This window comes from Somniosus microcephalus, chromosome 23, assembly GCF_052327205.1.
Source record: "Somniosus microcephalus isolate GS21.2 chromosome 23, FLI_Smic_1.0, whole genome shotgun sequence".
NCBI lineage: Eukaryota > Metazoa > Chordata > Chondrichthyes > Squaliformes > Somniosidae > Somniosus > Somniosus microcephalus.
The window spans coordinates 38,059,469-38,074,119 of NC_141009.1; the positions used below are offsets into that span (position 1 = coordinate 38,059,469).

The window sequence follows — 14,651 nt, forward strand, 5'->3', positions numbered from 1 at the left end:
ACCTGTCAAATACATGAATGGAGATCACCCCAAAAACATAGTAAAACTTTAAATACATTAAAAAAAAAATCACATTCTTAAAATGACTTGAAATTACAATAAATGAATGGGAACCCTTAATATTTTAAATAAAAATGTAATTTTTTGAAAAAAATAGTTAAAGTTTTTTACGGGGCTAAAAATAAACTTACCTTTTTTGAAGTATTTTTAAATGATAAATCAGTGAAAAAAATTTAAAAAAAACTTTTTTGAATTCTTATCCTGGTACCATGCGTAAGAATTGTAAGGGTTTTATGTGGGCGGAGGGTCTCCAAAAAGCAGAACTATCCGCCCGCAGAGGCCCTTCTCCAGGGCAGCCGGAGGATCTGTCAAGACCATTCTTGACAGATCGGAAATGCCGATTTTCAGCGCGTGCACTGTGCATGCCTGAAACCGGCACTTTCGATGTCCTTACGGGTGGGTACACAGCGTGTACCCACCCGTAGGGATCGGAATATCTGGGCCAATAAAGAGATCGTATTGAAATATTTATAAGCTTTGTGTAAAATATTTATAAGCTTTCTGTTCAATTTTCAGACAGCTGTAAATTAATAATGTGCTTTATTGAGTTCAATAAAGACCATTTCCTCTTTATTATGTGGTAAAAAGCATGTTGTGGAGGAGGTAGATAATAAGGATTCATGAGCTGCTTTGATTCATCCACCTTTTCAGTGTATTTTTTGAAAGCTATTATCTGACTGGAGTTGCACTGTTAAGTTTGCCAGCTCCCGATATCACACAAAACACCCAACGCTCTTCATGTGTTGCTTATAAAATATTGTTGAATCATTCTTGAAGAATACAAAACCGTTCTCTCATACTACACAGCATGTTCGCACTTGAATATGAAACACCTCTTCTCCAGATCACGAACAGGAAGCGCCACATAGAATATTCCACTTCAGCTTGGTAACAAAGGTGACCGAAAATAGAAAAGGGAAAGTGTGATATCCGAGTGGTAAGGTCAGAAACTGAGAGAAGCGAGATATTAGGAACAAAACCCAACTGTTTAATTACACAGTGTAGCAGAGAAACATCTCTTACAGGCTGCAGGCAAGACACACAATTCTTACTGCACGATGGCAAGATGGAGGATTCACCTCTGAGTCATACCCATAATGCAATGCCACCTTACCATATAAACTGGTGTACCAGGACATTGAATACATGACCCATTACCTTAAAAACTGGTGAATGGGAACCCTTAATATTTGGCTCCATCTGGTGGATAACTTAAACATAAAAGATAACCAAAACCCACTAGACTCCATAATAACAGAAAAAGAGCTATTTGAAAAACTCAAGGACCTGCGACCAGGAAAAGCTTGCGGTGCAGACGGCATACTAAGCGAGATTATTAAACACACAGACGATAAAATGAAACTGGCTATCCTAAAACTCTTCAACTTGGTTCTGAGTGTCGGTTACTTCCCTGATATCTGGAACAAAGGACTCATAACGCCCATATACAAAAGTGGGGACAAAGTCGACCCAAATAACTATCGAGGCATCTGTGTAAACAGTAACCTGGGGAAGGTATTCTGTAGTATCATAAACAAAAGACTTATAAACTTCCTTGAGGAGCACAATGTCTTGAGTAAAAGCCAAATTGGATTCCTACCAAACTATAGAACATCAGATCATATCTTCACCCTACAGACCCTAATTGACAAACATGTTCATCAAAACAAAAGCAAAATTTTCGCCTGCTTTATAGATTTCCAGAAGGCTTTCGATTCCATCTGGCACGACGGTCTATTCCTGAAACTTATCGAAAGTGGGGTAGGGGGAAAAACATATGATGTAATTAAATCAATGTATACAAACAATAAATGTGCAGTTAAAATTGGAGACAAACAAACAAAATACTTCCCACAGGGGCGTGGGGTGATGCAGGGCTCGCCCATCTCACCGACACTCTTTAATATCTACATAAATGAATTGGCAAAACTACTTGAACAATCTACAGCACCTGGCCTCACCCTATATGAATCCAAGGTTAAATTCCTCCTCTATGCAGATGACCTGGTTCTGCTGTCACCAACTAAGGAGGGTCTACAGCAGAACCTGGATCTGCTGGAGTCGTTCTGCCAGACCTGGGCCCTGACAATAAACCCCCAAAAAACCAAAGTCCTTGTGTTCCAGCAAAGATCCAGACATCAGGGATCCAAAATAAATTTCACACTAGGAACAACTAAAATTGAACAAACCACTAACTACACATACTTGGGCTTAAAAATCAGTTCTACGGGAAATTTTCATCTGGCTGTGAATGAACTGAAAGATAAAGCAAGAAGGGCTTTCTATGCCATTAAAAAATCAATCCAAATAGAAATCCCAATTAGCATTTGGCTCAAAATTTTTAAATCAGTAATTGAACCAATTGCACTCTATGGCAGTGAGGTGTGGGGACCGCTAACACAACAAGAATTTGCAAAATGGGACGCCCAATTGAGATCCTACATGCAGAATTCTGTAAAAGTATCCTCCGGACTCAAAGGAAAACCGTAAACAATGCATGCAGGGCAGAACTAGGCCAATATCCATTAATAATCACTATCCAAAAAAGAGCCACCAAATTTTGGAAACACCTAAAAATGAGCAACCCCCACTGCTATCATTACGAAGCCCTGAAATGCCAAGAGAGGACCATAAAGAAGAATACCCTCAGTCAACTAGTCCTGGGACTCAGTGAAGTAACTACTAACACTACTAACAATAACCAGCCCCAGGACAGTGACAGCGTAACACAAAGAATTCGACCCAACACAATCGCCACTAAGCAAAAGGAAAAATATCTGTCATATTGGGCAGAAACAACAAAAACCCAAAACAAACTCAATTGCTACTTGGCCCTAAACAGACAATACAACATGGCTGATTACCTGACCATGGTAAAGGATAGCAAACTGAGAAAAACCTTGACAATGTACAGACTTAGTGAACATAGCCTGGCGATCGAAAAAGGTAGACACAGGCAAACCCGGCTACCAAGAGAGGACAGGATATGCTCTCACTGCAGTCAGGGAGTGGTGGAGACAGAGATGCACTTCCTCACAGCTTGTAGAAAATATCAGGGCATAAGGGAGAATTTCTACCCAAAATTCACAAAAATATGCCCGGAATTCAGAAATTTGAATGACGACCAAAAACTCCCATACCTACTAGGGGAAGAGAGAAATTGTGTAACCTTAGCGGCACACTATGTTACAGCTTGCCATAAACAGAGGGACAACCACTAAATATAAGAAAAGAGTATATACAAATTATATGAATGTATATTTATACACTCAGGGATATATCTGTTTATACACTGTATGGATAGATCTGTGTTTATGTGTTCAACCATGAATGTTTTTCGATGCTTTGGCAACATAAGATGTACCTTGTCATGCCAATAAAGCGATTTGAATTGAATTGAATTGAATTGACATCCCAGATTACTATAGAAAGCGATTGCACTTAACACGTAAGGGGACTTATTTGGAGTTGTGCATTTTGTAACCATTATGTACAGAAAGTAGGAGAGATAAGACTAAATCAATTACTTCCAGTTTAGAGCTATATTAACACAGGAAATCATGAACCATGTCAAGCTTGATAAAGCAAATAGCAAAGGATGATTGGATAGGCATTTAAAACAAAAAAGGAAGAACTTGCATTTATATAGCACCTTTCACAACCTCTGGATGTCCTAAAGTGCTTTACATCCAATGAAGGACTTTTGAAGTGTAGTCGCAATTATATTGTAGGAAGCATACTAGCCAATTTGCGCACAGCAAAGTCCCACAAACAGCAATGAGATAATGACCAGATAATCTGCTTTAATAATGTTGGTTGAGGGATAAATATTGGCCAGGACTCCCCTGCTGTCCTTCACAATAGTGCCAGGGGATCTTTTATGTCCACTTGAGAGGGTAGACGGGGCCTTGGTTTAATGTCTCCTCTGAAAGATGGCATCTTTGACAGTGCAACACTCCCTCAGTATAGCACTGCAATGTAGTGCCAGCCTAGATAATGTGCTCAAGTCTCCGGAGTGAGACATTAACCCACAACCTTCTGACTCAGAGGCAAGAGTGCTACCACTGAGCCAAGGCCGACACCTTTAGGAGTAAATTTTCAGAGTCTGCACTGGCAGCAAGATACCGCACCTGTGAGCAGTGCAGATCAGAAAATCACAGATGTGTTACCAGAGATTTTACACCTAAATGGAATGCACTGACAGCAGGCATGGTTCTGAACCATCGATCCTGATTTGGAAAATTTGTGCTTTAGTGAAGAGGTTTCTCCAAGTCGCTAGTTTTGGAAAAACATTAACTACAGCCTCCTCAACCTCTCCCACATCTGGCTTTTTAAAAATTCGTTCATGGGATGTGGGCGTTGCTGGCAAGGCCAGCATTTATTGCCCATCCCCAAATGCCCTTGAGTAGGTGGTGGTGAGCTGCCTTCTTGAACCGCTGCAGTCCGTGGGCTTACAACCCCATTCAGTATTTAAACTGGCCGCTATTTCTCGACACAAAAGGCATCAAGGGGTATGGGGAGAGAGTGGGAATATGGTATTGAGATAGAGGATCAGCCATGATCATATTGAATGGCGGAGCAGGCTCAAAGGCTGAATGTCCTACTCATGCTCCTATTTTTCTATGTTTCTATTTGTGGACCAGCTGAATGAATGTGGCTATAGAAAGAAAAGTATTGGATAAACACACACATTTCCAAATGTGCATTCCTGGCATGAAGCCTGCCGCACCCAGGTGCATATTGGAATTTCTGACCATGGGCTGTACATACCTCCGTTCCCAATATTCCATCCCAGTGGCTGCTTGCTTGGACCATGGAGTCAAAAAATGATGGCGGCATATAGTGACACCATTATTTCCGGCCAGAATGCAGATGATTGGATAATTCCCCCGTCAATCACGCCTATAAGTGACTGGGATTGATTTTATGCACATAATTTGTATGTAACTTTCCTCCACTCACTGCATTTTGCTGGAGAAATAAACATGCTTTTATCAAGAGAGGTTGCTGTTGTTTCGGTCATGAGTTCTGTTTGCTGTAGTTTGTAGAGATTCTTTTTAAATAGACTCAGCTTCAGTTTGACAACCACATGCCCCACTGTAGTGTCATGGTAACTACATGTAAAAGGCCTATTTTTAAGGCTCTTGTGGAGTTGGTCAGCTTTTGCTAGTTTTCCAGGTTGTGACTATTTATGAGCCCCACATTTTGAAATTTAATTACGTAACAAGAAATCAGTAAATATGCAATAAATGTAAACATAAAGCAAGATTGTTCAGAATTCATTTCACACTGAAAACAAAAAAGGAAAGTAAATGCATGTTGAATTAAGTACTCCCCAGCCCAATTCTTAGCTAGAAAAGGCCTACATATATGGCCTGAACCATTTCTGTAGTTTTTCAAATTTTTCAGATAAAGTCGATCTAATTTGATAGAAAACAATTGAACTGAAATAAATACAAAAAATAACGCAACCTTTGATACATGGGATATAATTAGAAAATGCTGGAAATACTCAGCATCTGTGGAGAGAGTAACAGAGTTAACGTTTCAGGTCTGTGACCCTTTGTTAACATTGCTCCTGCACCATTTGCATTGCATTTAATGCTCCCACCTGTTTCTCTGCTCGCTCTACCCCTGGAAATGTGGGTATAGTGCAAAGGGGGTGGAGTTGCACATGGGGTGCAAAGCAGAGGGAAGAAAGACAGCCCTCGTGCCTTTCAAACATGTGCTAATGGGTTTACAATGGACTGGTGAGACCAATTTGGAATACTGTATTTAGTTCTGGCCAATACATCATAAACCACAATAGATATTGGAGAGGGTGCAGAGAGGAGCAATAAGATTGATCCCAGATGTAAAGAGGATGTGTTGGAAAGAAAGATTAAAGAGCCTCAAGCTCTACACAGGAAAGAAAGTTGTTAAAGTGAGGGGTGGTGCAGAATGGCATCAAGGTAAATAAAATGATATGGATAAGGTAAACAGAGACAATTACTTCAACGTAAGCAAGAAAAGTAAGTCTGGAAGACATACATTTAAATTAGTGAAAAATACATTTATATATTTATATTAGGAAGAACCTCTGTATCAAAAGAATAATCTGCAATGCAAGATAGTAGAGACAAAAACATTGGAAACATTCAGAATGCAGCTGGCTACTATAATGGGCGAGTTACTGTGATAGGCGGTGAGCTTTAATGAGCCAAATGGCCTTTCTGACTTTCCTTGTATTCTCTTCAGGTCCGTGCGCTGGAGCACCAGGCCACTTTACCATCATGATGCACAATAGCCAAGTTAATTTAAGCTACAATTTAATTGGATCACATTTTTAATTATTAAAGAAACATTTCAGTACAAGTCTCACATTTAAACTTTAGATCTCAATATAGCTTGTACTACAGTTTACTTACTAATTCTATGTACACCTGATTTGTCATTGTCCATCGTCTGTAATGCTTTGATTGACGTGCAGAATAGGGCCTTTATTGGGTCTGAAAGTACATTATATCTTGTGGAAATTTGTTACTGCAATGTACAAAATGATGGGTTCTGCTGAGCTGACCAAATACCTGAAGAAAAAAATAGTCCCTTATAATGCTTGGTGTACTGGGAGATAGAAGCTGACTCATACATTGATACAACCAGCTTGTGCTTCACTTCACATCCCACTATTACAGACCAAGGAGAATGACACCAATCCTTTAACTTTAATTAGAGATACGTTCATCCTTCTGGAAAGGGAGCCATTTCCCAAGAGGACCCTTGCTTGCCGCCAGTGCACACAGGCCACAATTTTCCAATATGTCGTGCTGGGCAAGATTCCTTGCTGTTGACATGTTACCCCTATGAGCCCCAAAAATCCACTATGATCACATCCACCGGTGTTGGCCAGTGCTGATCCCACCGAGGTTTACAGAGTCAGAGGGAGCGGGCCTCATTTATATGGGGCTGTCGGGCACACATGCCACCATACAGCTGGAAACTCCGTCGTCTGCCAGCAATTAGGGAGGGAGAATGCCAGACCCCTCCCCAGACTCCATTGTGCCCTCTCTTGGCCCAAGAAGGGGAGCCAATCCAATTTTTGTTTAACATTTTTGGGAGGGGGCATGGTCCTCATCTCAATCAGCAAACCTGCCTCCAGTGCTACACCATGTCCCAACTGAACCAGGGAAGTCCAAGTGTAGGGAGACCCCACTTGCACTTTTGCCCCAGGGCTGCCCAGCAATGTCATTGGGTTTGTAAAAGGGGCAGGTGTCCCTCACGAGGTGGACCAGGAAATCTCAGAACCTAACGAGACTTGGTACAGTGGAAGTCCAGCGGAACTCCCAAGGAAATTCGGGGCCATAGTGTGCTTCATAGGTCTCACCCACATTCATATTTTTAATATCTGAACATACAGGGGTGTGATTTAGAAACCAGTGTGATTAAAATAGGGGTATTATTTATATATCAGATTTTATGGTAAGCACACGTGACGTCCATTGTGAATTGCAACAGAATTTCAGTTTGCATCAATGGGATAAAATCTCACTTCCCGGCAGTACTATAGTCAGCAACTATTTCCCAACACAGGATTTGTATCATCATTGGAGAGGGTCAAGAAATGTAACATTTATATTAATAAATCTTAAAACTGTTGGTTGCTGGAGAGATTCCCCGCTCCTCTAATGGTTTGGCCTAGGTGAACATTTGCTAGGACAATTTGACGCATAGGCACATTCTGTTGCCATTGATACAACTTCCTTATGCAATAAGCAATGCTCTGGTGCATTGCCACATGGGATTGTTGCTTCAAACTGATCAAACTAATTAAATGGTACAGCAGGGAAACTAATAAATTGACAGCAGAATAGTAAAGCTTTTCCATAGAGGTCAGGGAAGGGAGGAAGAGGCCACTGGGGTTGACAGGTCTCATCTAAACAAGTTAGCGTGAAAATAAGGTAAGTTGCACTATCTAGGTCATGGGCATGGCTTATACTGAAGTTACTGTTCAAATAACCCGAGTGATGCCAATTGTTGTCTGCACACTATCAGCAGTTTGTTTTTTTTTAAATCATTTTTTACAGTTTATGCTTGTTTAATTAACTACCAACTTTAACATTTAATCATGCTTAATATTTATATGAAGGTTTGAACCAGAAGCTGCCCTTTTGGAGTTTGTGTTTTTCAGCACACATCACATCTCTAACGCTACTTCTTTTTGAACTATAATTATTACGTTTGTTTTTTCGTGCAATAAAACTGACCGGAAGACACAGGTAGAGCCTGAGTTGGACAGATAATAGTTGGGGTAAGTAATCTGGTACAGCACAACATCCTGAAACAAATCCCGTGAATTTCGATGCTTGCCAGATAGACAGAGTGTTGCAATTTTGTATAAAAAGTCCTGGAGGCAATAAAAATGCCAGTTCTGACCAATAACAAAATCACTCACACCAACAATAGTTGGTCCAGCAGATTAACCCAAAGGCCAACAGGAACAGCCCTCTCAGCTCAATCTTGATGTGATAGCAGAGATAGCCATGGGTAGTCCATGCTTTCAGTTCATTCTGCAGTGAGGTTTGGAATCATGTTATTGTTACTGGGTATGTCCATCTAGCCAAATACTGAATTCTTTTGCTGCGAAGCTAGCTATAAATTGACATGCCGCGAGTCTGTTGCTTTATAAAATTCAGTACGCACATTGCTTGGTCCTAAACTGGTACAATCCTGGGCTTTGCTCAAGAAGCTTTCGACATTATTTTCTTCAGCATTGTAGTTGAATGCTCGTGTTTTGTCACAAAGGCACATTTTACTGAGAGTATCTATACAGTATATGGTTCAAGGGATCCGTGCTGATTTATAAGCTCGGATACCATTGGTTTACTTCCTTAAAATGTTCAAACTTAGTTCCGACTTAATTGTAAAATGACTGAATTGTATGAGAGTTTCATCTGTATACTTTTGCGCAAAGGTTATTGTTTTCAATTTAACAAGGTGTTTTGTAAAAAGTAGTTCATAGTACTTCCCCAGTAATGACATTCCCTAATATCATACCTTTATTAATTTACATGTATTTTCTTTTACATCAGAACTGCTTGATCAGGGTAACGCCGCGCGGGAGAGAGGCCTTAGTTACGGACTTTGGGCTGGCGAGAGAAGTGGTCGAGCTGCCCACAAAGGATCTCGAACGGAAGCTGTCCTTGGTAGGATCAGCTTTCTGGATGGCACCCGAAATGTTGCGTGGTGAACCTTACGACAGAAAGGTAAAGTGCGACCAGTTTTCCCACAGTTCTAAATATTGGGCAACGGTGGAATCCATTTTGTTCATCTTTTTCACACTCTAACAAGATACAAACTTATTTGGATGTGTAGCATTAGAAAATGCGCAAAATAAATAACTTAAAATGGATGGAAGTACAAATATAACTCAAACTCATACTCTCCCATTTCTTTGGACTTGAATTCAGTTTAAATTTTCTTAGAGCTTTGCCTCTTGCATGCAGTATTATTCTCATATATGCATTTCATGCCCTTATCTTTTTGGCTCCATCAATGGCTTATCTTTAACCCTTTCAGGACTGACTGGGGTGGAGATTAATCTGGGCCCGTTTTTGGGCCCTGACTTGGCACTGCACTAACCGGGAGGCCTGAAGCCGGCCCGAAATTGGGCCTCAGGCCTCATTAACATTTGTTGCATGATCTGCCAGCCCCTGTCACGCCTCCACAGGCAGCTCGCGCATTGAGGGTGACGAATGTTGGGCCGCTTACTTCATTGGTTGTGGTCGAATGGTAAGCCTCGGGAGGTGGGTGTTTGGAGCAGTAACAGTGGGTGGGACGGTAATTGCGACGACGGTGGAGTTGGGGAGAGCACGCCTGCTCCTCCTGGCTCCACAGAAAGGTTTATAAAAAAATATTATATAAAAAGACAAAGCAGTCCACTTGATCGGCAGGCCATCCAACACCTTAAACATCAACTCCCTCCAGCACCGACGCACCATGGCTGCAGTGTGTGCGATCTACAGCGTGCACTGCAGCAACTTGCCAAGGCTTTTTTGGCAGCACCTCCCAAACCCACGACCTCCACCACCTCGAAGGACAAGGCAGCAGGTGCATGAGTGGACCATCACCTCCAAGTCGCACACCATTCCGACTTGGACGTATGTCGCCGTTGCTTCATGTACTTGTGCAATGACAATAAAGATTAATTATTATTATCGTTGCTGGGTCAAAATCCTGGAAATTCCACACCCGATAGCACTGTGGGAGCACCTTCACCACACGGACTACAGCGGTTCAAGAAGGCGGCTCACCACCACCTTTTCAAGGGCAGGTAGGGATGGGCAATAAATGCCAGCCTTCCCAGCGTGGCTCACATCCCAAAGAACGATGCAAACAATTGCATCGGAGTCCTATTGATGCCATAAGATCCCGATTTCCATGGGCTAATGAGACTTTTTCTGGGCTGACCATTCCTGAGCGGCCGCAGTATTGGGGCAATGAGTGCTGTGCCACGATTTTCGCCGCATCACCGTCTCGTTCCCGCCCAGCGGTGAGGATGAAAATCGTCCCTTTTCTGTCTCAATCCCCTAGCTGGCATTCTTTTCTGCTGTTTCCAGATTAGCATTCTGCTTCTCTTCGCACCTATCAGATAACATGGGGGTAAAATTCCGTCGTTGCTGCCTGGGTGGTAATCTGGCGGAGCGGGTCCTTCACCCTTTAGAAAACTTGTCTGATTCAGTGGAATAAAAATCAGGTGGCTTCTATAAAGCACGGGCGATCTGCTCTGCAAGATGACCGCCTATGGCAGTGAAGATGAAAATCTACCCCTGTGGAGTGGAATATTCTAAAGCCAGTGGTCCTATTTGCATCAATTAGAACCACATCTTACCACTTCCCGGTGTAGCATATTGCCTTATAATTCTGTAATTTAATTACTTGGACCATATTTCAACATTTGAGCCTTGCAAAGGGCCTACCGAATATATCCTAAACCAATAAAAATATGTAAATCATTAATGAGCAACTCCTTATTCAATGAGTGTCTGGGCCTACATTCAACAAGCATGGAGCATTATGGGCCACTCCTTTCATGGTTTCCCTTTATTATGGCCAATTTTTGTGACTGACCTCTATTGAATAAAATCTCATTACCAAGCATGCTTCATTGCGTCCATGAAGGATTTAATTAAGAAAGTTTTGTCAATGCTGCCATGTTTTTTTTCTACTAGGAGTTTTAATTTCATCTGTGTGCTATTCTTCATGTGCTGGTTAATGCCTTCTTACATAATCCTGTCCGCACTATTTGAACACCGCTGGTAATTTTATTTTAAACAGGTTGATGATTGCGGCAAAATAACACAAGACAAGTAATTTAACCATTGGACTAAACTTCAGGCACAGAGGAAATTAAATCCCGAACTGCCTAATTCACGGGAAAGCCAGAAAATTCCCACCTCCTTTTCAGCTCTCGCTGAATATAAAAGTACAGAAAGCAGACTTGGAATCTGCATTAAGCTGTTCACAACACTATTCTTCATCTTACTCCTTCACCAGCAATCCCTATGGCCGACAGAGTTTAATGTGTGGAAGGGTGAGGTCATGCACTTTGGATCAGAGTATCAGAATATTTTCTTAATGGTGAGAGACCAGAAGCTGAGGTGGAGCAATGGGATTTAAGTGTCCACGTAGATAAATCACTAAAAGCTTGTGCACAGGTACAAAAAGTAATCAAAAAGATGAAGGGGTTGGAATACAGAAGTAAAAAAAGTGAGATCAGACCCCATCTGGAGTACTGCATTATTTTTGAACACCGAATCGCAGAAAAAATATATTGGCCTTGGAAGGAGGGGCAGCGCAGATTCACCAGAATTATACCCAGGCTTAAAGGGTTAAATTATGGGGACAGGTTTCATAAACTTGGCTCGTATTCGCTTGAGTTTAGAAGGTTGAGGGCTGATCTAATCCAGGTGTTTAAAATGATAAAGGGATTTGATAGGGTAGATACAGAGAATCGACTTCCTCTGATGGGGAATCCAGAACAAGAGGGCATCATCTTAAAATTAGAGCAGGGCCATTTCGGAGTGAAATCAGGAAGCACTTTTTCACATAAAGGGCAGTGGAAATCTGGAATTCTCTCCCCAAAAGGCTGTGAATGCTGGGTCAATTGAAATTTTCAAGACTGAGATGGACAGATTTTTGTTAGGTACGGATATTACGGGATAGGGAGCAAAAGCAAATGGAGTTAAGGTACCGATCAGGCATGATGTAATTGATGCCAGAACAGGGTCGAGGGGCTGAATGGCCTACTCCTGCTCCTACGTTCCCTTAAAGATTTTAGTGCAATTCTGATTCATGCTGATCTGATGTCTTGGATGTAATTTGCTTCTGTCCCACTCACAACTGGATTTTATCTCACTCGCTGCAGATCACAAAGGGGTTTATTAATTACTTAAAAGTTAGGAAGACAATGGCGTAATCCGAAGTGTGGAGCAAGTGAATTTAACATTGGGTTTCTTCATGTTAGCAAGCATTTCCAGATATAGATGAAGAGTTCATGCGCATTATTAATGCAAGCTAAACCTAATTCACATTGGCTTTAGAATCAGCTAATGCATATTTTCCATTAATATTGCATTCTAGTTACGTAACTGTTACCATGAATGCTAAAATGCACCATCTGGATCAAGTAATTGGAGCTCTGAGGAGGTTCCATTTTAGCACTAACCATAGGATTGCATCATTTGGAAGAGGAATATACTTGTTCAGACTGACTTCTAAAACAGTAGCAAGCACCAATGTAAAACCCTGTGAATAACACCGCACAGGGAATCTGTTATAATCAATGCAATTTGCATTACACCGGGGAGGGTGACCGCTGTCACTCCCAGGGCCTCCTTGTTGGTGCAACATATTAATTGTAATCCTTGTAATATGTTGCATAGTCGTTCATACAGCACGTCCTAATATAGTACATCACAAGATATATATTATCTATATATATAAAAGGATATGTCTGTCTGTCTGTCTCTCTGTCTGTCTCTCTGGCCGGCTATACAATCAAAAGTTATAGAGCGTACCTACACATATGTTATATCAAAAGAAAGCTCATCATTAGGGGACTCTTGTAGGCGTATTTACTTTTTGCTCGGACAAAAATTGTGCCGACGGTCGGACAAAAATTGTGCCGACGGTATCCAAAAAACGTTCAAAATTCCTCTCATTATCCGCTCATTTGCATCGAGTGGGGGCGGGTTCATTGTGTGTGCGGGCGGGCCATCCTACAGTTGAGTGACGTGATGATTGACCAATCCTACAGTTCAGTGACCTGACGGTTGACCAATCGGTGCGTGTGTGGGCGGGCCTTATCATTCTGAACCGAGGTGAGTCGCCGCCATCTTGATTCCAAACTTTTCATTTCTTTTTCCCACTTTCTGCGTGTTTCTTTTCAAATCTACATTTCCAGCAAAAAAAAAGTTGCTTTTAAAACACAAATTGTTTTTTAAAAAAGTTAATTAATTTGTAAATCTTTTCTCTAACATCTAGAATTTTCCTACCTCTCACCGTTTTTCCAGGCCTGTGAGCCTGGGCCTCTGTTGCCCAGCCACGCCCGAGCTAGGCACCTCCCGTCGCGCTCAACAAGCGGCTCGCGATCGCCGCCATCTTTGTGAAGGCTGGAGGGGGTGGGCCTGAGCCGAGCGTCGCCACCACCGCCATCTTAGTAAAGGCGGGTGGGGCAGGAGTCAGCGTGCACGACTTGAGTCCGGCCGGGCCTCACGCGGTAGGTTGTGCGGCGGCGTCTCTCTCTCTGCTCTTGAAGCCGGCTCGGGTGGGGGGCGGGGCTCGGGAGATCGGGGTTCATAAGAACATAAGAACATAAGAAATAGGAGCAGGAGTAGGCCAATCGGCCCCTCGAGCCTGCTCCACCATTCAATAAGATCATGGCTGATCTGATCCTAACCTCAAATCTTCTACCCCTCTCCATCCACCTGAACCCATGTGATCTCCCGGGAGAGGCGAAAAACCAGATAAAAAACCCAATGGCCAATTTGGGAGGAAAAATCTGGGAAATTCCTCTCCGACCCATCTAGGTGATCGAAACTCGTCCAGGAGATCACTCTGTCCCTATATTTTCTACAGTACTTACCTTCTGTAAAGGCGATCTCCACCCAGCCAGGAACAGGAATAAAACCATCTCCTGAAATCTAACACAGAATTAGAACACAAGAATAGGAGCAGAACCAGGCTACACGGCCCCTGGGCCCACTCCACTACCCACAGGGCCATGACCATTCCGAACCTAGACTCATGTCCAATTTCCTGCCCGCTCCCCGTAACCCTTAATTCCCTTTACTTCTAAGAAACTATCTATTTCTGTTTTAAATTTATTTAATGATGTAGCTTCCATAGCTTTCTGGGGCAGCAAATTCCACAAACCTACCACCCTCTGAGTGAAGAAGTTTCTCCTCATCTCAGTTTTGAAAGAGCAGCCCCTTATTCTAAGATTATGCCCCCTAGTTCTAGTTTCACCCATCATTGGGAACATCCTCACCGCATCCACCCGATCAAGCCCCTTCACAATCTTACATGTTTCAATAAGATCGCCTCTCATTCTT

At 42.1% G+C, this 14,651-nt stretch overlaps 1 protein-coding gene across 2 annotated transcripts in view; it reads left to right on the forward strand.

Moving 5' to 3' along the window:
- Positions 1 to 14,651, forward strand: part of LOC147101832 (dual specificity testis-specific protein kinase 2) — a 133,414-nt gene that overhangs the window by 96,540 nt on the left and 22,223 nt on the right. For both annotated transcript variants that reach the window (XM_085965810.1, XM_085965811.1), the window contains exon 6: positions 9,129 to 9,302. In XM_085965810.1, the coding sequence (XP_085821936.1) occupies positions 9,129 to 9,302 (174 nt within the window). The remainder of the gene's footprint in view (positions 1 to 9,128; positions 9,303 to 14,651) is intronic.